We start from the raw sequence: 20,928 nt of genomic DNA, 5'->3' as shown, positions 1-20,928 counted from the left end.
CCGGCAGTTGCGGGCGACCGGTGGTGCCTGGAAAGGTGGGCGACGAGCTCGGCGGCGACGCGCCGGGGAGATGCGCAGCCGATCGGTGAGGCTGGGGGCGGGCGGTAGAGGCCTTCTCGCTGCAGCAGCCAGCGCGGTGTCCTCCCTCTTCAGGGGGCTGCACCTGAGGGGGAGGCGGCGTCCGCGGAGCGGGGGGCGTCACTGAGGGGCGCGGCCGTCACAGGCAGTCTCGGCCGAGGCGGGGGCTGGGGAGCCGTGGTGCCGGGTGTTGTCACCGAGGGGCGGGACTGCCCGCCCGGGCCCGCGGCTGAGAACCGCCTGGTGTCACCGAGGGAAGCAGGAAGCGGAGGCGATGTCAGGAAGGGGCGGGGGAGAGAGCAGGTGTGGAGGGCCGAGGGAGGGGCCGAGGGGTCATCTAGTCCAGTTCCCTCTCGGCCTGGAGTGGGGAGGTCAGCCACCTAGTACCTACAGCCCCTGGGGCTACCCACGAGGAAGCCGAAGCCCGGAGCCTTCTCTGGGGGAGTGACCGAGATGACTTGTCCCTGAGAGGGAAGGGCGGGGAGGGGGAGCTGAGGAAGGATATTGCTGAGAATGTGCTGGAAGAGGACGGATTTGAACTCAGGACCTCCAGACTCCAGGGCCGGTGCTCCATCCACTGCGCCACCTGGCTGCCCCCGTAGGGTCTGAATTTGAAACCAGGTCCTCGGACTCCGCAGTCAGCCTTCTTTTCCAGGGCAGTCTAGAGGGAGCTGGTTCCTGAGGAGGAGGCGGCCACTAGTGGGAGGATGGTCTCGGGGTGGGGGTGGGGGTGTAGGAGAAGTCAGTCTAGGGGAGGGGCAGAGGCTGATGTGAGGGGAAATGTGGAGGGAGTGAGCGTCTTGGTAAAGGGGTGTCACTGAGGCAGAGCCATTCCTTAGGGGGCTAGGAAGTCGAGGAGAGGGAGATGAGGAAGAGTGGACTTGGTCACAAAGAGGAAAGGAAAGTCACTTGGGATTCCCCTTGCCTTTGTCTGTAAGAAGCAGGACTGAAGAAGTGGATGCCCTGATGGGAGAGAGGTGTCATGGAGAGTTTGCCCCTAGACAGTGTGACTGGGGACAATTCACTGACTTCCCTGGTGCTGTTCAGTAGGGATAAGAATACCTGTAGTTCTTACCTCCCAGCGTTGTTGTTAGGATCAAGTGAGATCAGATTTTGTAAAGCTGTGTGCCTTAAAACCTTACATAAATGTTAGCCATTATTTTCCTGAAGGGCTGTCTCTGAGGCATAATGGGGTGACCATTTGTGAGGGACAGAGATTGTCACTGAAGGGGAAGGAAGGAGTATCACTTAAGAGAGTGGTGGTTTCTGAACGTATCTCTGGAGGAGATGGGGAGGAGGAGGAATGTTTTACTGAACCAGGAGTTATACCTGATCTTGGAGGAGCTGTCACTGAGAAGGAGGAGAAGGAGGGGTTACTACAGGTGAGGATCTCTGAGGGGAGAGAATGTTAAGGGAAGTGACTTTGAAGATGGGGTGTATCACTGAGGGGAAGGAGAGTTAGTTGGGGAGGATCAGTAGGGTAGAAGATGTCTGAGCAGACTGAAGTTCATTGAGGTGAAAGGAAAGAACATTGAAAGGGAGAGTCTAGAAAAGAGAGATTATTGCTGAAGAGGGGGTATCTTGGGCAGATTGCTATTAACTGAGGGGAAAGGGTATTTGTCAGAAGATAATACAATTGAGAGATAGAGATTATCACTGATGGGTAGGTGGAACTTTTTCTGAAGGGGAAGGGGGACTTCTGTTTCATTTGGAATTATTGAATGAGAAAAAAGGGGTCATTGGGGAGGGAAGGGGAGGTGAACTGGTGGGTTGAATGGAAAAGATGTTACTGAAGTGGGTAATGGGGGGTTTTGTGGGGATAGCTATTGGGAAAGAGGGAGGTCATTGGAACTAAGAAGGGGGGATCATGGTGGGTTTTGGGCAATGGGTGGGTGTGAGAAGAAGGGACCATTTCGATCAGGGTGCACATAGGGGAGGGGAGGAAGAGGGGCTCCTTTGGAGACCTAGGCTTCTCCTCATTGGTTATAGAAAGGGGACTGGACCATTTGGGGAAAGGGAGATCAGGACTATTGGTTCGCTCCTCATATAGGAAGAGCCAGGATGAATATGACTCAAGCCGGGGCTCTGGGGGCTGCAGCTGCAGGGCTGGTGGTTGTTCTCCTCTACGCCTCCATCCACAGGATCGAGGAGGGACACCTTGCTGTGTACTACAGGTGAGTGCCAGGCCATGGGAGCCCAACAGGCCAGGGGTACGTCCAGCTTAGGTTATCCAACAAAGACAAGTATGATCCCTGGGAATTTGGAATCTCCAAATGTAGTAAGTTCTTCTTGCTACAGTATTATCTTCTAGGTCTGGGACTGTGAAGTCCGTAGTATTGTGGGTGGCAGCGCTGCTGACGGCGGTCATAACTGATTTGACTGTTACACACTGTAGAGGCCCAGGGCTGCTCCTCTGGTGGAGCTTGGTGCTCTTGTTTGTTCATTAACTTCTTCCTAACAACCCCTCTTCTCCAGGAGTTCCCCTGAATCTGATCACTGCAAATAGTAACCATAGCACATTATGGCTCGGAAGGATGAAATGCAGATAAATGTGTAAATAGTCTTGTGGACACTTAACTTTTCCTTCTTGTCAGCATGTTAGTCTGGCCTACAGGGTAAGGGGAAGGTAATATGGAAAATTTAATTTCTTTTAGATGTTATTCCCAGCACTTCTCATAAGTGGAGACCTGTTATCTACAGGGAGATCAGTCAATGGAGGCCTTGGGCAGAGTTCATTAAAAGAGTATTTACTTACCACTCCTAGTTTCAATGTATCCATACTCCTAGCTTTGAGTTAGAAACATTCTTCTGATTGAGGAGATGTCACACTTTAAAGAAGCTTGTTTTTGAGTGTTTTTACTGGTAGGTCACTATAGGGGTAATTTGGTAGAAGAAATGACAAACTGTGTGTGACTAGCAGTCAGTTTCTAATTAAGTACTCTGTTTCTAATTAAGGATGACCGCAGCTACCATCCAAGATCTAGGATTATCAGGTTAGAGATGTTCCCCCAAAATTGCCGTGATTTCATTATCCATGTATACTGTTTGCATTTTCAGCGTGTTAAACTTTTTTGCCTTCCATAAATTGCAACATCAATGGCATGGAGGTGGATTCTTTAAGACTATACCAGGGGAGTCTTAAGTTCTGATAACCCTTACAAGGTCAGAAAGATGTTGAGTTGACCAGCCCATCAACAACTTATGCATACTATCTGATGGCGAGCCTAGCTGAGTGTGGAAAGGCTTCTCACCAGAAAGTTGACAACCAGGTGATTTTGGTGGGGGGGGGGGGGGGGGGGGGCACCTCTGAAACTCATGAAGACCAACTACTGAGGCCTATGCGGAGCGCTCACTAATGAGATTGTGAATCTTTTGACATTGAAGAACTAGTTCTTGGGGAAATCAGTTCTATAAGTGTATCTGGTAAAACAGAACATCGATATAATAGATGTTTGAATAAATGTTGAAATGCAATCAGGTGAAATTTGTCTAAAATGACTTCCTTTAAGTTTTAAGACATAGTCCCAGTTTCTTTTGTGAGCATCCTGGGATTTGAATAAATAAGTCCATTTTGCCTCTGTACCTTTTCAGCCTTCATATTTCCAATTTAAGTAATTCTCTTTTTTGGTTTTTGTTCAAAGAACTTGCCCTGAAGGGGTCATCAGCCTTGTCGGGAAAAAAAGTTGGGCTAGATCACAGTACAATTAGGTGGTTGGAATGCTTGGAGCCAAAGTGTGGTCATTAATAGTTTGATGTCTTCCTGCAAGGAGGTCTTCAGTGGAATGCCCCAAATACCTGTGCTTTACCCTGTACTGCTTACTGTTTTTATCAGTGACTTGGATGAAGGTATAGATGATAACACGTATTTGCAGATGACACAAAGTTGGGAAAGCTAGCCAACACATTGGATAACAGGACTAGAAGTCTAGAATGGTGGGCCGAATGTAATGAGATATATTTAGTAGAGCCAACTTTAGTAGTGGTAAATGAGAAGTTCTTCATGTGTTCAAGAGCCAACTTCGCAAGTATAGAGTGGTAGAGGTATGGCTAGATAACAATCCAAGTAAAAAAAAAAAACCTCATCCATCAAGTAGACTGCAAACTAAGAAGGCGTCAATGGTGACATCACAGCCAGAAAAAGGGAATGCTGAATTCGTGGAGGCATAGTGTCTAAGGTGAGAGAGGTTAGAATCCATTATATTGTGCATTTCTGGAGTGTTGTGTTCAGTTCCAGATACAAGATTTTAGGGAAGGACGTTGTCAGATGGGAATATTTCCAGAGGATATTAGCCAGGACTTTGAGGTTGTGTCATATGAGAATTGTTTAGAAGAATTGGAGATATCTAGCATGGAGAAGAAAAGCCTTGAGGGGGCAGATGGGGCAGGTAGGGTATGATCGCTTTGTTAAAGTTTGTGAAAGATTGTCACGTGGAAGAGGAATTTGCTGTTTTGCTGTGTCCTCATGAGCAGGCCTAGGAACAAACAACGAAATTGCTGAGAGGTCAGTTTCAGCTTGACGTCAGCTTTAATTCCCAATTAAAGCTCTCCTCAGATGGAAGGAGCTGCCTCCGTGGGAGGTAATGGTTTCCCTTTCACATGGAGGTTTTCAAGCATAGACTCCTTCCTTTTCAGCAATGCTGTTGAGTGCATTAAAGTCCTGTTCAGATACAGGTTGGACTAGATGACCTCTAAGGCCCCTGTGTCCCTTCTAACTTCTACATCCTCTAATTCTATGATGAGTTACTGTTGAACATTTTTTTCCTGAATTCTAGGTTGGAAAGATAATTTTATTTTTCTTTAATAACCTTGACACATTGAAACATCTTTTTTTCCAGGGGAGGAGCTTTACTTACTAGCCCCAGTGGACCAGGCTATCATATTATGTTGCCTTTTATTACCACCTACAGATCTGTTCAGGTGAGTGATGCCTAGAGAAACCCAAAATTTGGACAGGTAGGTGTTAAAGGAGTAATGTGAGGCCAAAGGGATGGGGATTTCCCCCCCCTTCTTTCCTAAATAAATAGAATTATTTTTAATTATTTTAAAATGTTGAAAAATCATTCATTTTAAATTCTCATTTCTATATATAAGTGGTTGTTTGGGCATGCAGTTTAATACTTTGTAGGAATTCTCCAGGGTAGTCTTGAGGTTTTCTTTCTCTAAGGACTCATTTCTCTTCATCTTGCCAGTCAAATAAATATTGTCAAGGTTTCATAAAGTACAATTCTAACTATGACACTTACTAAACTCCAGTGGCTCCCTATTACCACTAGGATCAAATATAAATTCTTCTCTTTGGCATTTAGAGTCCTTCACAATCTCTCTTTCTAACCTTATTATGCCCAGTTCCCCTTGGCAAGCTCATCAGGTCAGCTAAGCAGGCTTTCTTAGTATTCCTTTTATGTGATGCTATATCTCCTTGATCTACAGTGGCTATCCCATTTCTGAAACATGCCTTCTCTTTGTTTTATCTCACAACTAAGAATCTCTGGTTCCCTTCAAGCTAACTCAAATGCCAATGTCCACATGAAGTCTTATTCCCTCAGCAATCATCGCTTTTTGCTCCAGAACAACTTTCATATTTTATATATACTGTATCTGTATAAGTACATGTTGTGTCATTCTTTCTCTTTTCTCCCTTTTCCTCCCCAACTCTCCATAGAATGTTAGCTTCTTAAAGGCAGAGATCCTCCCTTCCCCCTTTCTTCCCTCCCTCCCCCCCCTTCGCCCTCCCCCCTTTCTCTTTCTTTCTTCCTGCCTTTATATATCTAGTGCCTAGCATAGTTCTGGAACATGGTAGACACTTAATGCTTATTGGTTATTATACCTTTTTATTGTTGAAAATAGAACAGGAATAGTCACATTAAAAATATAGGTTAAGTGACGAGTTTAAAAGTATATTGGGTATTCATAGTGACGAGGTCAGTAGACCCCATCAGTGTAGAGGACCTATGTTCACAAATGCAGTAAGATCTATCTTAACACTTTTTTTGTCCATTATATTATGCAGAATTGTATTTGAGTTACTATTAGAACATTTATTTTGATAGTGCCCCTCAGTGTTTTGCAAGGGCATCCAGTAAAATGCAGGCTCTCTTGAAAGCAAGTCATACTTTTTTGTTTTTGTATCTCCAGTGCTGACTATGGTGCCTTGAATGATGGTAGTAGTAGGTGCTTAATAGATGCTTGTTGAACATTTGTTGATCAGTGCCTTGTGCATAGCAGGCAAACCAATCATGAATGAAAGGAACTGACTAGATGGAAGTAGTGGATGGCCAACTAGTGCCATTGGAAATCTGTATATTCAAGAGAACCTGGCCACCATCTGTTTGGTTTTTTGTGTGTGTGAATTTATTTTAAGTCCAATACATTTGACAATTTAAATACTGTTTCAACAGAAATATTCTGACAATGACAGTGATGGTCTTATCAAATAAAAAAGTTCTGCTATGCAGGCATTTGCTAGAATCATTGTTTGATTAAAAAAAAAAGATTGTTGGTATGTATACTTTTTGAACTGCAATGTAATCTGTAATCTTTGTGTTTGCTGTAACTTTTCCTCATCTCTTTCAGGAAATTTAAACCCAAACTCACCTTCTGCCATCATTATAATTTTTATCTTATTCATACTGTTTGAGCTGCAGTCTTCTATAAAGTGAGATGATGCTGAGAGCTCTTTGGTGTCATTTTTTTGACATTTTTTTTTTAATTTTTAGGAAATTGGGGTTAAGTGACTTGCCCAGGGTCATTCTGCTAGTAAGTGTCAAGTGTCTGGTCTGAGACTGGATTTGAATTCAGGTCCTCCTGATTTCAGGGCCAGTGCTCTATCTACTGTGCCACGTAGTTGCCCCCTTTGGTGTCATTCTTATCATTCTTATCCTATAGCTTAAATCCTGAGCACCTTTCATGATCAGAAGAGGCAAAATGTTTGCCAACAGCACTGCTGGATGGTCATCTTGTGTGTGTGTGTGTGTGTGTGTGTGTGTGTGTGTGTGTGTGTGTAAAAAGTAAGAAGATTAGTCAAGTGATGAGGGGTTAGGTTATGAAGGGCTTGTTACTTGATCCTGGAGGTGATAGGCAGCCATTGGAGTTTATTGGGCAGGAGAGTGACATGGTCAATCAGACCTGTGCTTTTATTTATTTTTTCAGCCAAAGACAAGGTTTATTAGAACATCCGCCATATTGGCCAGACTCTTAAGGAATCTAAGCATTTGTATTACTAAATGCAAGCAGGCCAGATCTTAAGAATCTGAGCCCTTGCCTAGATTATAAGATTCTGAGCACTTTAATGGAGACAAAATGGACCTTATATACAGAAAGACTGTGGGAGGGATCTAGGAGTGGCCAAGTAGTCTGGGGTGACTGGAGGAGGAGTCTAAGGAGGATCAGATGGGAGTGGCCAGGGACCTGGATCAAGTGGCCTAGGGAGAATGGAGTCTAGATAGGATTAAGGGTGTGGGTAGTAGCCTGGGGCAATCGGGAGGTAACCCAACGATTTGGGAGATTGACAGTGAAAAGCCAGTTGAGTAGATTACAGCCTTGGGCAAATGCCAGAGATTTGGGGAAAGTCCAGGGATTTTCTTTTTTGGGGTCCAGATCCCAAAGAGCATGGTCTTTTCCTTTTAGGGGTTCAGATCCCATCCCCATCATTCCCCCCTCAAACAAATGGGACCCAAATTCTTTTGGGGTAAGGGACGAAGGTCTTGGCTTTTAAAACTGCTTCCTGCTGGCAAGGGGCATAGAACTCCCTGCCTCGAGAGAGTCCCAAAGAGGAGGTTGACTGGAGACCTGTACTTTAGAAAGATGAATTTGACAGCTGAGTAGAGTATGAACTGAAGTGGAGAAAGACTTGTGGCTGGCAGCCAGCAAGCAAGCTATTACAATAGTCTAAATGTGAGGTAGTGTCAGACAAGGAAAGGGGGTGCATGCAAAAGATGTTACAAAGGTAAAATTGACAGGATTTGGCAACAGATTGGATATGGAAGGAGTGAGAGATAGTGAGGAGCTGAGGTTGACACCTAGATTTTGAGCAGTAATAGGGAAATTAAGAAGAAGGGAGGGTTTTGGGGGGAAAGATAATTCAGTTTTGTACATGTTGAGTTTAATATGTCTGTGGAATATGCAGATTGAGATATCCAATAAGCAGTTGGAGATGTGAGTTTGGAGCTCAGCAGAAAGTTTAGGGTTGAATAAATAGATTTGAGAATCATTAGTATAGAAATGATAATTGAATCCATGGGAGCTGATGAAATCAAGTGAAATGGTGTAGAGGGAGAGGAGAAGAGGGCCCAGCACAGAACCCTGTGGGACAGCCATGGTTCTTGGTTGTGATCTGAATGAAGATCCAGCAAAAGAGACTGAGGAGTGGTCAGACAGGTAGAAAGAGAACTAAGAACTAAACCTAGAGAAAAGAGAGTGTCAAGTTGATGAGGGTGATTAACATTGTTAAAAGCTGCAGAAAGGTCAACAAGGATAGGGACTGAAGAAAAGATCATTAGATTTGCCGAGCAAGAAGTTGTTAGTAATTTTGGAGAGAGCAGTTTCAGTTGAATGTGAGGTTGGAAGCCAGACCATAGAAAATTAAAATAGTGAGAGGAAAGAAAGTGGAGGAGGCACTTATCATAGGCAGCCTTAGCAATGTGTTTAGAAAGACAGGAAAGATATGAGAAATAGGTTGTGGGGATAGATAGATCAAGTGAGGGTTTTTTGAGGATGGAGGAGATAGGAGCATGTTTTTTAGGCAGTAGGGAAGCAGCCAGTGGACAGGGAGAGATGGATAGAAAAGAAAGTGGGAATGATACAGGGGGCAATATTTGGAAGAAGATGGGATAGAATAGGATCACTTGTGCATGTATGGGGGTTTGCCTTAGCAAGGAGAAGGGGCCCCATCTTCATGTGAGACAGAGTGAAGGAGGAGGGAGTGGCAGAAGGCCTTTGGACCTGTTAAGTGCCCATTCACATCCCACATCCTCCCTGTCTACCCTGGCATAGTTCAAATCCTCCCTCTTACGTGAAACTTTTTCAGGTAACTTACCAGCATAAATTGCTTTCCTTTGTGACTACACTGACATCAGTTGTGGCATGTAATTATATTTCATTCCCAAATGTATTATGTATTTTCACATGTCTTGGTCTATATTATCACATCTCACTTTGCCAACAAGATTATTACATTATGCTGCCAAACATATAGAAAACATGAAATAAATACTTGTTGAATTGAATCATTATCAGGAAGTATTGTGGCAAAGGAGGGGAAAAAACTCTGGATTGAAAGTCAGGAGGCCTGGATTCTGGTCTTAGATCTGTTGTCTTACGACAGGTCACCTGATATTTCTGCCTTCTGTAGCCAGAAATACATACCCTATAATTTCTAAAAATGAGATTTAACTAGATTATTTTAAGGAGCTAAAGCAACAGGATAGGGCAGGATTATTATTTTTTTAATTAATTTATTTACTTTTAGTTTTCAACATTCATTTCCATGAGATTTTGAGTTCCAAATTTTCTTCCCATCTTTCCCCTCCCACAATCCCAAGATAGCGTGCAATCTGATATAGGCTCTGCATATACATTCATATTGAATCTATTTTCACATTAGTCACATTGTAAAGAAGAATTAGAACCAATGGGAGAAACCACAAGAAAGAAGAAGACACCCCCCCCCAAAAAAAAGAGCTCAAATAATGTGCTGCAATCTGCCCTTGAACTCCATAGTTTTTTCTCTGGATGTGGACAGCATTTTCCATCATGAGTCCTTTGGAGTTGTCTTGGATCCTTGCGTTGCTGAGAGGAGATGAGTCTGTCAAAGTTAGTCATACTGTGTACAATGTTCTCCTAGTTCTGCTCACTTCACTGAACATCAATTCATTTAAGTCTTTCCAAGTTTTCCGAAGTCAGGATTATTTTTTTTCCTATTAAACATATTTTCCCATTAGTCATGTTTTAAAGAAGAATTAGAACCAATAGGAGGAACCGTAAGAAAGAAGAAGTGGGGAGAAAAAAAAGCTCAAATAATGTCCTTTGATCTGTACTCAGACTCCATAGTTATTTCTCTGGATGTGGATGGCATTTTCCATCATGAGACTTTTGGAGATGTCTTAGATCCTTGCACTGCTGAGACGAGCAAAGTCTATCAAAGTTAGTCATCTGACAACGTGGCTGTTACTCTGTACAGTGTTCTCCTGGTTCTGCTCACTTCACTCAGCATCAGTCCATACAAATCTTTCTAGGTTTTTCTGAAGTTCTTCGGTTCATCATTTCTTATAGCATAATAGTATTCCATTACATTCATATACCACAACTTGTTCAGCCATTCCCTCGTTAATGGGCATCCCCTCAATTTCTGATTCTTTGCCACCACAGAAAGAGTTGCTATAAATATTTTTGTACATGTAGGTCATTTTCCCATTTTTATGATCTCTTTGGGATACAGCCCTGGAAGTGGTGTTGCTGGGTCAAAGGGTATGTACATTTTTTTATAGCTCTTTGGGCGTAGTCAGGATTATTTTTAAGGCTGTGTTTTACTATACAATTATCTGATTTTATTTGGGTGGGCCTGTAAGCTAGACAACCTTCAGTTGATGTGGTATCTGCTTTCTACCATTTGAGATGCACACCAGGCCTGTCAATCAACAAGCATTTATTATATTTTTTTATTTTTGGGGTGACTTGCCCAGGGTCACACAGCTAGTAAGTGTTATGTGTCAGAGGTCAGATTTGAACTCAGCTCCTTCTGACCCCAAGGCCGTGCTCTATCCACTGCACCTCCTAGCTGCTCCCAACAAGCATGTATTAAGTGTCTGATATGCCAGGCACTGTGCTAGGTTCTGGGGGCTATGAAGGCAGAAAATGAAACACTCTACCACTAGGAGTTTACATTCTCCCTGAGAAACAGACAAAATACATACAAAGTAAATAAAAGGTAATTTTGGAGGTGGGGAAATTTATACCAGGAATGGCGAGCTGAGCTTTGAACTTTGGGAGGCTAGGGATTGGGAGGGTTAGAGATGACGGAGTGTTTCAGGTGTGAAGGACAGCCTCTGCAAAGACAGAGGTAGAGCTGGAGGGTAATTGGAGTTGTGGGACTGGACCTTTAGCAGAGAGAGAGTAGTGCTAGGTTTATAGAGCTGAGAGTTGTCTTCTTAAAGGTGTTAATTAAGCTCATGGGAGCTGGTGAGGTCATCAAGTATTCAGCAGTTAGAATAAGAAATAATATAGATACAGTATCCTGAATCTGGAAATATGGAATCTGCTAAGAATTGGGTGCTTTAAAAGGAGTTTATAGTCACATTGTGTGGCTTTGAAATATTAACATATCTTTCCTGAACAGTAAGTTCTGGACCTTGAGCAAAATACATGGTTTCTCCCTTTATGCAAACAATTAGTCTGTTTGTGTAGAAAAGAAACAAAATATGGACCTTGTTATATGCTGTATGATTGAAATGAATTAGTAGCTTAAAAAACAAACATTTCAATAAGGGATTTTATGGGTGGGGGAGATAATGGATTTTTTTGAAGCTGGGCGAGAACAGAAAGATACAAATTTGTTCAATATCAGGAGAAAGGGAACTATAGGGAGAAACAAAAGTAAAGATTGTTCCTACATACTTCCTGTGGAAATTAGACAGGTTACTTGGTGGTGTATTGAACCAATCTGTTACAACTTTAGGAAAGATACTTTATCTGATTGTAAGCTGTGAACTTGGCCTATTCTGGTGCATGTCCTGGGAGTAGAGGAAAATTGTAGAATTAATTTACTAATTGTAGAGGAAAATTGCAAAGGACAATTTTAGAATTAATTTATTAATTGTAGAATTAATAAATGGAGACATTTTCAAGTAAAGAGGACCATTGCATGCTATTGTCAAGGTTCATCGTATTACACCCTCTCCACCTCCCTTCTTTCAGTCCTAGAGGAAGAAGAGTGAGGTGTCAGTGAGTGGAAATGAATGTAGTCTAGGTCTGCATTCAGGCTGCCCAAACTTCACCTATGTGTAGAATGAGACAGTAGGTGAACTATTAAGTATGTACCTTTGTGTGTAAAGTGCCATTCCTGTTGTCTGACTCAGTGGGAATCTGCTCACTAGAAAAAAGGATTTCCTAGGGAGCATCTATCCTACTGTCAGGTGAACTTGGATACGAAAATCTTGAGTAGAGTTTTGTTCCAACATTTCTAGCACACATAATGAAAAAATGAAAGCTTAGAGAAATGGTATGAAAAAAGTCCAACCCTCTGAAGTATGTAACAGCTTTTAGAAAATTCTCACTGCTATAAATAAGAATCACAAGAAATGGTGTAGAAGGCAGTCACTGTCCTCCTAGTCTCACCACATATATGCTGCTTCTCAGTTTGTGTATTACTTTACTAATGTCTCTATCTTTCCACACTTTCAACTTTGCAGTTATTTTTTATTCGCCTTCCTCCATCCTCTGTGCTCCTGTATCCTTATTCCACAGTGACTCTTAAATTGAGATTGAACCTCTTCCATTTCTTTAGCTCCCACCCACATCTAGGCCTTCATCTTTTCCCATCTCAGTTACTGCTTCCTAGCTGATCTTCTGTTAGTCATCTTGTAAACAGCTGTGGTATTTTTTAAAAATACCACTTCATTATCATTCATATGCCTCATACTTTATTAAATAAGTTTTTATTGATCTTTTTTTTAAAACATCTCCAGAATTTCCTCCAGCACCCTGTCCCCAGAGAGCCATCTGTGTAACAAATAGTATTTCTTAAAGACAAAGAAAGAAAGGAAGAGGAAAAGATCAACATTAACTGATTAATACATTGAAAAAGTCTGAAAATACATGCAATGTGTGACATTTGTGTACCTCCCATCTCTGCACAGGGGTGGGATGTGGTAGTGTCTTCTCATATCTCGTTTGAGCCATGCTTGTTCTTTGTAATTGTGTAACATTCACTTTTGATTTTTTGGAAGTTATTTCTGTTTACATTGTTGTAGTCATGTATGTTGTTTTCTTGACTCTGCTTCACTCTGCATCAGTTTATGTAGATCTTTTCATGCTTCTTTGTATTTATCACATTTTGTTGTTGTTCAGTCATTCCAGTCCTGTCTGACTCTTCCTGACCCTATTTGAGGTTTTCTTGACAAAGATAATGGAGTGCTTACCATTTCCTTCTCCAGCTCATTTTACAGATGAAGAACTGAGGCAAACAAGGTTAAATGACTTGCCCAGGGTCACACAGCTAGTAAGTGTCTGAGGCCAGATTTGAACTCAGGAAGATGAGTCTTCCTGATTCCAAGTCAGACACTCTATCCACTTCGACAGCTAGCTACCTTTATATCATTTATCATTTCTTAAAGCACAGTAACATTTTATTACACTGATGTACCAGTTGTTTAATCATTTGCCGATTAGTGGGCATCTTCTTTAGTTCTAGTTCTTCAGTGTCACAGAAAATGCTGCTATAAATATTTTGGTGAATATGGGGACATTCTTATTAATAGCCTCCTCGGAATCTCTGGGTCAAAGGGTATAGACATTTTAGTCACTCTGTTTGCATACATCAAATTTGCTTTCCAAAATGGTTGTAGACAACTCTACCAGCAATGTACTGGTATGTCTGTTTTCCTACAAGCCCTTACCATGGACTAGTCACTAGTCCATTAATGCTTTTAATAAAAGGATTTGTTCTGTAAAATTTGAATTCAGTCAGAAGGTCACACTTAAGGATCTAGAAAGCCATGTGTGGCCTCAAGGCCGCATGTTCCCCACCCCTGGACTAGTGCCATCTTTTGTCTTTGCCAATTTGCAGGGTATGAGGTAAGACTTCAGATTGTTTTAGTTTGCATCTCTCTTACTATTAGTGAATTGTAGCATTTATTCATGTGGCTGTTAATAGTTTGCAGTCTTTGAGAACTGTTTGTTCATATCCTTTAATCACTTATCTGTTGGACAGTGGCTTTTGGTCTTATATTACCCGCTTTGTTCTTAACCCTGGACCCTTTAATGTGACGCTGTTCAGAATCATAGGATACCAGAGTCAAAGTAAATCTGGTGCCAATTGATCCAACCTGTACCTAAACACCAAAGACCTCTCTTTTGGCATACTTAATTGGCCATTAAACCTTTGCCAGTCAGTCATCAGTAAGTCTATTTAAGAACCTACTATGTGCCAGGCACTGTGCTAAGCACTCAGAGTACAAAGAAAGGCAAAAGACAGTCCTTACTCTTGAGAAGCTCACAGTCTAATGCAAAATATGCAAACAGCTATATACAAACAAGTTCTAGACAGGATAAATTGGAGAAAATCAATGTAGGTAAGGCACTGGAATTAGGGGACATCAGGAAAGGCCTCCTGTAGAAGATGAGATTTTTAGCTGAGACTTGAAGGAAGCCAAAGAAATCCAGGAAGCTGAGAGGAAGAAAAGCATTCCAGGAATGGGGGCAGTCAATGGAAATGCAAGCATTTGTTGGGAGTTGGGAGAATGGAGTGTCTTGTTTGAGGAATACCAAGGAGGCCGTGTCACTGGTTTCCGAGTGTGTGGTGGTGTGCAAGATGTAAGAAGACTGGAAAGGTAGGTAGTAGGGGACCAGGTTGTGATGGATTTTGAATGCTAAACAGAGGATTCTATATTTGATCCTGAAGGTGGTATAAGGAGTCATTGGAGTTAATTGAATGGCTCTGTGTGTGTGTGTGTGTGTGTGTGTGTGTGTGTGTGTGTGAGAGAGAGAGAGAGAGACAGAGATGTGATCAGACCTGTGCCTTAGGAAGATTAATTTGATAGCTGAGTGGAAGATGGACCAGAATAAGCAGAAACTTGAGGCAGGAAGATAAACTACCAAGCCATTGCAATAGTCCAGGCATGGGGTGATGGGGGGATTAGGAGGAGCATTTATTAAGTGCTAATTTTGTGCTAAGCACCATTCTAATTGCTATACAAATATCTCATTTAATCCTCACAACACCCCTATGAGCTAGGTGCTGTTGTTACCCCAATTTTACAGTTGAGGAAACCGAGGCAGACAAAGGTTATGTGATTTATCCAGAATCACCTAACTGGTAAGTATCGGAGGTTGGATTTGAACTGCATGAGGGTAGTGGCAGTGTCAGAGTATACACAAGAGATGTTATAAAGGTAAATTCAACAGGAATTGACAGTAGATTGGATATGGTGGCATGAGAAAGAGTGAGGAGTTGAGGATGACATCTAGTTTGGGAGCCTGGGTAACTGGGATGATAGTGGTATCCTCAGCAGTAATAGGGAAGTTTGGAAGATGCAGGGAGGGTTTAGGAGGGAAAGATAATGAGTTTTGTATTGGATAGGTTGGATTTCATAAGTCACTAGGACATCCAGTTTGAGATGTCTAATAGGCAGGTAGGGATTTCAGTCTGGAGGTTAGGAGAGGGTAGGGCTGAGTGTGCAATCAGGTCATCAGACCTTTGCTTGAAGGCCTCTAGAGAGGGGAAACCTGCCTCTTCCATTTTGGCATAGCTCTGTTATTGAGGAATTTTTTGTTGTTGACTCCTCCTAGTTTTGCCTTCTGAGGCCAAGCAGAACAAATCTGTTTCTTCTTCCCTTCATGTACTTAAATATATCCTTCATCCACCTTATTCCTCATCACCTCCTACTGACTTCTCTTTTCCAGGCTAAACTATTTTTTCCTTTTATTTCATCTACAGTGATTTTATATGAACTATTCTATGCCCATAGTCTCACATTCACGGAAAGAAGAGAGATGCCTATTTCTTTGGGGCTAAACTTCTTTTGAGGCAGCTCAGAGGATACAATGGATAGAATACTGGATCTGGAGTAAGGAAGATCTGAGTTTAAATCTGGCCTCAGACACTTACTAGCAAGTCATTTAACCTCAGTCTGCCTCAGTTTTCTCAACTGTAAAATGGGGATAAATAATACCACTTATAAGGTTGTGAAGAGGATCAAATGAGATGGTATTTGTAAAGTGCTTAGTACAGTGCGTGACACATAGTGGGCACTTAATATATGCTCATGTTCCCCCCTGCCCCCCCCATTATGCTTTTGCGACATTTAGCTTTGATTGTTTTGTAGTTGTCTACATTTACATTGTTATCATTTTGCTTATTGTTTTTCTGATTCCAATTGCTTAACTTTTTTCACATCATAAGTCTTCCAAGTGCTTCTCTATGTTCATATTTATTGTTTCTTTTTAGCACAGTAATATTCCCTTACATTGATGTATTACAACTTGTTTAGCCATTCCCCAGTGGATGGGCATCTACTTTGTTTAAAGTTATTTGCTACTGTAAAAGGCACTGTTACTAATATTGGTTTATTTGAGGCCTTCAGCATTGGGATGTTATCTTAGTACATGGTGTGAAATGTTGGTCTATATCTAATTTCTACCAGACTGCTTTCTGGTTTTCCTAACAATTTTTGTTGAATAGTGAATTCTTTACCTTAGTGGTTGGGATATTTGTCATCTGAATGCTTTCACTGTTGATTTCCCCTCCCTGCTTCCTGGATTTTCTCACATAAGTACATCTTCTAATATGTATTGCTACTTTACCCTTTTGTCCTTCTTTTCCTCCCCTCCCCCTTTTTAACCAATTCTGTTTCTTTTGAATAAAGTGCAGTTGTCCAGAGCCATATTTTTATAGTAGGTTCCATTCAATCAATTTTCAGTCATATCAGCTGAAGTTGAATTTGTCTTTTTTTATTAAGATCTCTAGTTTATCTTGTTATCGAAACTTTGTGTATCTGTACATAAACATTGGGCTTTATTTCTGGTTTCCTATCTCATATTTCTGGTTTCTGATTTCCTTCAAGACCTAGCTTTAAAATACCTTCTCAGGAGACCTTCCCTAATTAAATTTCGCTTGCCTCACTGGCCTGTTTTCCCTAGCACTTAGGCATTTATTTTAAAGATCATAGAAATAAATCTTGGTATTATGTTATTTTACACTTGTTTTATGTAGTTTTTTTTTAAAGAGTTTGTTTTGTCTAGCTAGATTGTGAGCTCCTTAAGGTTAAGGTTTTTATTGTAATTTTCTTTCTTCTGTTTCTTCCTCCTGAAGTTTAGTGCTCTGTTATAAACTGTGTACTTTGTACACAGCTTGTATTTAATAGATACTTGGGAGGGTTTTGAAGGCAGAGGATCCCAGGGGTGGGGAACCTGTGGCGTTGAGACCACATGTGGCCTTCTAGATCCTTAAGTTCGGCCTTTTGACTGCCAAATTTTACAGAACAAATCACTTGAGAGAGGATAGCATGATCAAGGCAGCACACTGACAAGTTCCCTTGAAGGAGGATTTCACTGAGGGGAAGGTTTAACTAACCAGTGACTAAAGTTGGATCTGTGTTCTAGGGTCATTGACAAAAGGGAGAGTACTGTACTTAATCATTTATGTTAGTTAAGGGTTTTTTTGAGTTCAGTTCAAGTCAACAAACATTAAGTGCCTACTATGTGCAAAGCATTATACTAGGTTATCTTGATTATAAGTAACATCAGCAAGACAGTCCTTGCCCTTGAGGAGCTAACATTCTAGTAGGAGATAGAACATTTACTCAAAGAAGGGTAGTATAAGGAAAGTGGAGATGGGAGAGTGCACTCACAACTACAGGAGTCAAGGAAGGCTTTATGGAAGAGGGGACATCTGAACTTAGTTTTGATGGAAGACGAGATTCTGCGGGGTAGAGATGAGGAGAACAGCTAGTTGTCCAGTTTAGCTGCAATGTAGAATTCAGGAAGTTAGGATGAGAGAAGTTTGGAAAGTTAACATATACTCTTTTTGTATAGCTTAAGAATCTGGAAAGTCAAATGCCCAAGCACAAAGACATATCCATGGTTTCTTGGATTATTGGGTTGTCCCTGTAGATGAGCCATGTAGCAACACACCCTCCACCCAGATTCCCTGACCCAGAGGGAGAAAATGTGGTAGTTTTCTTACCAGCATCTGGAGCCCATCAGCTCTTCTTTGGTGCTATTCAAATTGCTGCCGTGATGCTTCTGCATTAGTACTTGGGAAGATCTGTGATTACTGGGGTGAATGGGTTCTTTCTGCTGATGCTATTCATCAGAATTCCTATAAAACTGGGAAGATAGCTTTTGAGAATGGCTGTGGCCAAAAAATCCATAACTAGTAATGACTGTAATAAACCGCCAGTTTACATGGGGAAATGACATAGTAATGGAATCTTTTCTCATCTTATTATCTCCGGTTCTCTGCCTTGTGCCCTGCAAAGGCTTGCTTCTGGAGCATGTATTTCTTTGGGGAGCACATACATATATTTTGACTGTTGATGCTCTTTTTTCCTTTAGACAACACTACAAACTGACGAAGTTAAGAATGTGCCCTGTGGAACAAGGTAAGCTCTCCCTTTGCCTTTTTTTGGTTCCCATTTTTTGTAAAGGAGGTTCCTGTTCACAAATCTGGGAATTGCTTAGAAAGCTTTCAAATACATATGTGACAAGCTTAGGGGTGTTTCTGGACTCAGTATTCCAGTGGAGGCCTCTCTCTAAACAGAACCTTTATATTGTACTCTTAACATCAGTAGTCTTAAATTCCACTGAACCAGAGGGAGTTCCATAAGGAAATTTCAGTAACACAGTAGAACTGTATTAAATCTACAGACCATTTGCAGGGGCATTTTTATGGAACAATATGCTTTGAGGGAGAGGCCATCTAGGCAGCACATTGAATTGTTCCAAGAAGAAAAGAATGTAAGCTACAACATCTTAGACACTAAATTCAAGTAGATTAATAAATAATATTAGACACCTAGAAAGTTTTTGGATCTGTGAAGGGAAATAATCAGCTGTGGAGGATGCAGATTTTAGTCATACTTTCTATAAAAATATAAAAGTAGGGACTTTCGGTATTTCTTGTGTTAGTCATATTTTCTATATTTTTTATAGATTGCTTTTAGAGGTTATTTGGAAGAGTCACTTTTTTTTTTTTGAGGCAATCAGGGTTGAGTGACTTCCCCAAAGTCACACAGCTAGTGAGTATCTGAATCTGGATTTGAACTCAGGTCTTCCTGATTCCAACACAAGTGCTCTTTCCTCTGAGCCATCTAGCTGCCCCTTCTATTGATTTTCAAAGTGTGGCTGATCATCTTAGTTAATTACCCATGTTAAATGAGGCTTATTTCTCATTTGGGCTAGTTTCCTAATCATAGACTACACAACTCACTCCATAGTCATCTTAAAGAGGGATAATGTCAGTCCTCGTCTGAGGATTCTGTATTTGTGAATTAGCCTACTTGCTAAAATTTATTTGTAACTCCAAAATCAGTACTTGTGGCACTTTCCTCATTTGTGGATGTACAAAGAATGGTGAAAAATTGGAGTTGCCTGATGTGCACTTTCCCAGCTGAGATTGAACAAGATGATACTGATTCCTTGTTTCAGCTCTAACACAATAAACAAGCGTCGTTTTTGATGTCTATGTAATGCCACATTTTTTGCATTTTTCTGCTTTTGGTTTGTGATTTTGCTATTTAAAATGGCTCCTGAGGGTAGTGATGAAGTGCTATCTAGTGTTCCCAAGTCCAAGAATGCTGTGATGTGTTTTGCAAACAATACATGTGTTAGGTAAGTTTTGTATAAGTTTTGTTTAGCATGAGTGATAGTGTTGCTGGATGTGAGTTTGGTATTAATGCATCAGTAATATGGATGCATCCAGAAGAAGGAAAAGGAAATTCACCAGTCTAAATATGAGATTGCTCCAGAAACTGCTAAAGTAAATGGTGTGATCAACGGCTTGCAGGGACCTAGCCCTGTATTTCTCTTAGGACCGCTGGTTCAGTATTCCTAATTCTGTATTCACAGTGACTTTATAGGCTATAATTACCACAAAGGATGAGAATTGACTGTTGTGTGCCTTTGATTATAAGAAAAACCAGGTAAATGTGGATGGATAGAGTAATACAAATGTATTCCCATTGCTAATAATGTCATCTTGGTGTGTGAAGGACAGAATATGTTTTTATATTTTTTCATCTTGCTGAGATGACTCATCGTATGTAATATATTTGAGCAAATGGCTTTGCAGGTTTTACAGCCAGGTATCTTACAGTTAACTCCCTTTTGTAATGTCTTTTTTTTTTCCCTAGTGGTGGGGTCATGATCTATATCGACCGAATAGAAGTTGTTAATATGTTGGCTCCTTTTGCAGGTATTGTGCCCATCTCTTCTATTATTGCTAATGTCAGAATCAAAGTATACATAGCTGATATCTGGGAAAGTGTTTAACTTAATAGTCCTAAGGTAGGTGTAATACTGTTAGTGACAATTCATTTGAGGACATTTTAATTTTTACCCAAGCCTAACCTTTTTTTCCATAATTATTTGGAAGTCCAAGTATAATAGGTACAAGAGTTAGAAGACTATCCTACCTATCTAACCTTGTTTCTTGATACTTTCCAGCCCAAATCCACCACTAAACCAGGCTCTTTACTATTTCCCCTACAGACCTAACTCAGTTCTATCTCCCTGCTTTTGTTCACATTCTTTTTTTTTTTTTTTGGTGAGGCAATTGGGGTTAAGTGACTTGCCCAGAGTCACAGCTAGGAAATATGTGTCTGAGGCTGGATATGAACTCAGGTCCTCCTGACTCCAGGGCCAGTGCTCTATCCACTGCACCACCTAGCTGCCCCGTTTTGTTCACATTCTGACCTTTTGCCAAGAGTATGCTCACTTCTGTCTTTTATGTATCCAAATCCTAACTCTCCTTGGAGTCCCAGTTTCAGTACAACTTCTTTCCTCCAAACTCTAGCCTACATTAATTTTTCCAATTCCTTTTATGCTTATTATCTGTACCACATAATTAATACTGTTTTTTGTATGCTACCTTTGTGTGTGTGTGTGTGTGTGTGTGTGTGTGTGTGTGTGTGTGTGTGT

General features: G+C 41.3%; 1 protein-coding gene across 4 annotated transcripts in view; it reads left to right on the top strand.

The window, feature by feature from the left end:
* ERLIN1 (ER lipid raft associated 1) overlaps positions 1-20,928 on the top strand; it is a 57,568-nt gene continuing 36,640 nt past the window's right edge. Inside the window, exons 1-5 of one of the 4 annotated variants that reach the window (XM_027846335.1) lie at positions 1-85; positions 2,129-2,252; positions 4,914-4,995; positions 18,346-18,392; positions 20,142-20,203. In XM_027846335.1, coding sequence (XP_027702136.1) covers positions 2,140-2,252; positions 4,914-4,995; positions 18,346-18,392; positions 20,142-20,203 — 304 coding nt within the window. In that variant the 5' untranslated portion in view covers positions 1-85; positions 2,129-2,139. Of the gene's footprint in view, positions 86-2,128; positions 2,253-3,135; positions 3,348-4,913; positions 4,996-18,345; positions 18,393-20,141; positions 20,296-20,928 lie in introns of those variants that run through there. The other 3 variants (XM_027846336.1, XM_027846337.1, XM_027846338.1) reach the window with 3 other exon arrangements.

Source organism: Vombatus ursinus, unplaced genomic scaffold (genome assembly GCF_900497805.2).
Source record: "Vombatus ursinus unplaced genomic scaffold, bare-nosed wombat genome assembly UNPS02015129.1, whole genome shotgun sequence".
NCBI lineage: Eukaryota > Metazoa > Chordata > Mammalia > Diprotodontia > Vombatidae > Vombatus > Vombatus ursinus.
This window is presented reverse-complemented; position numbering and strand designations above follow the sequence as displayed.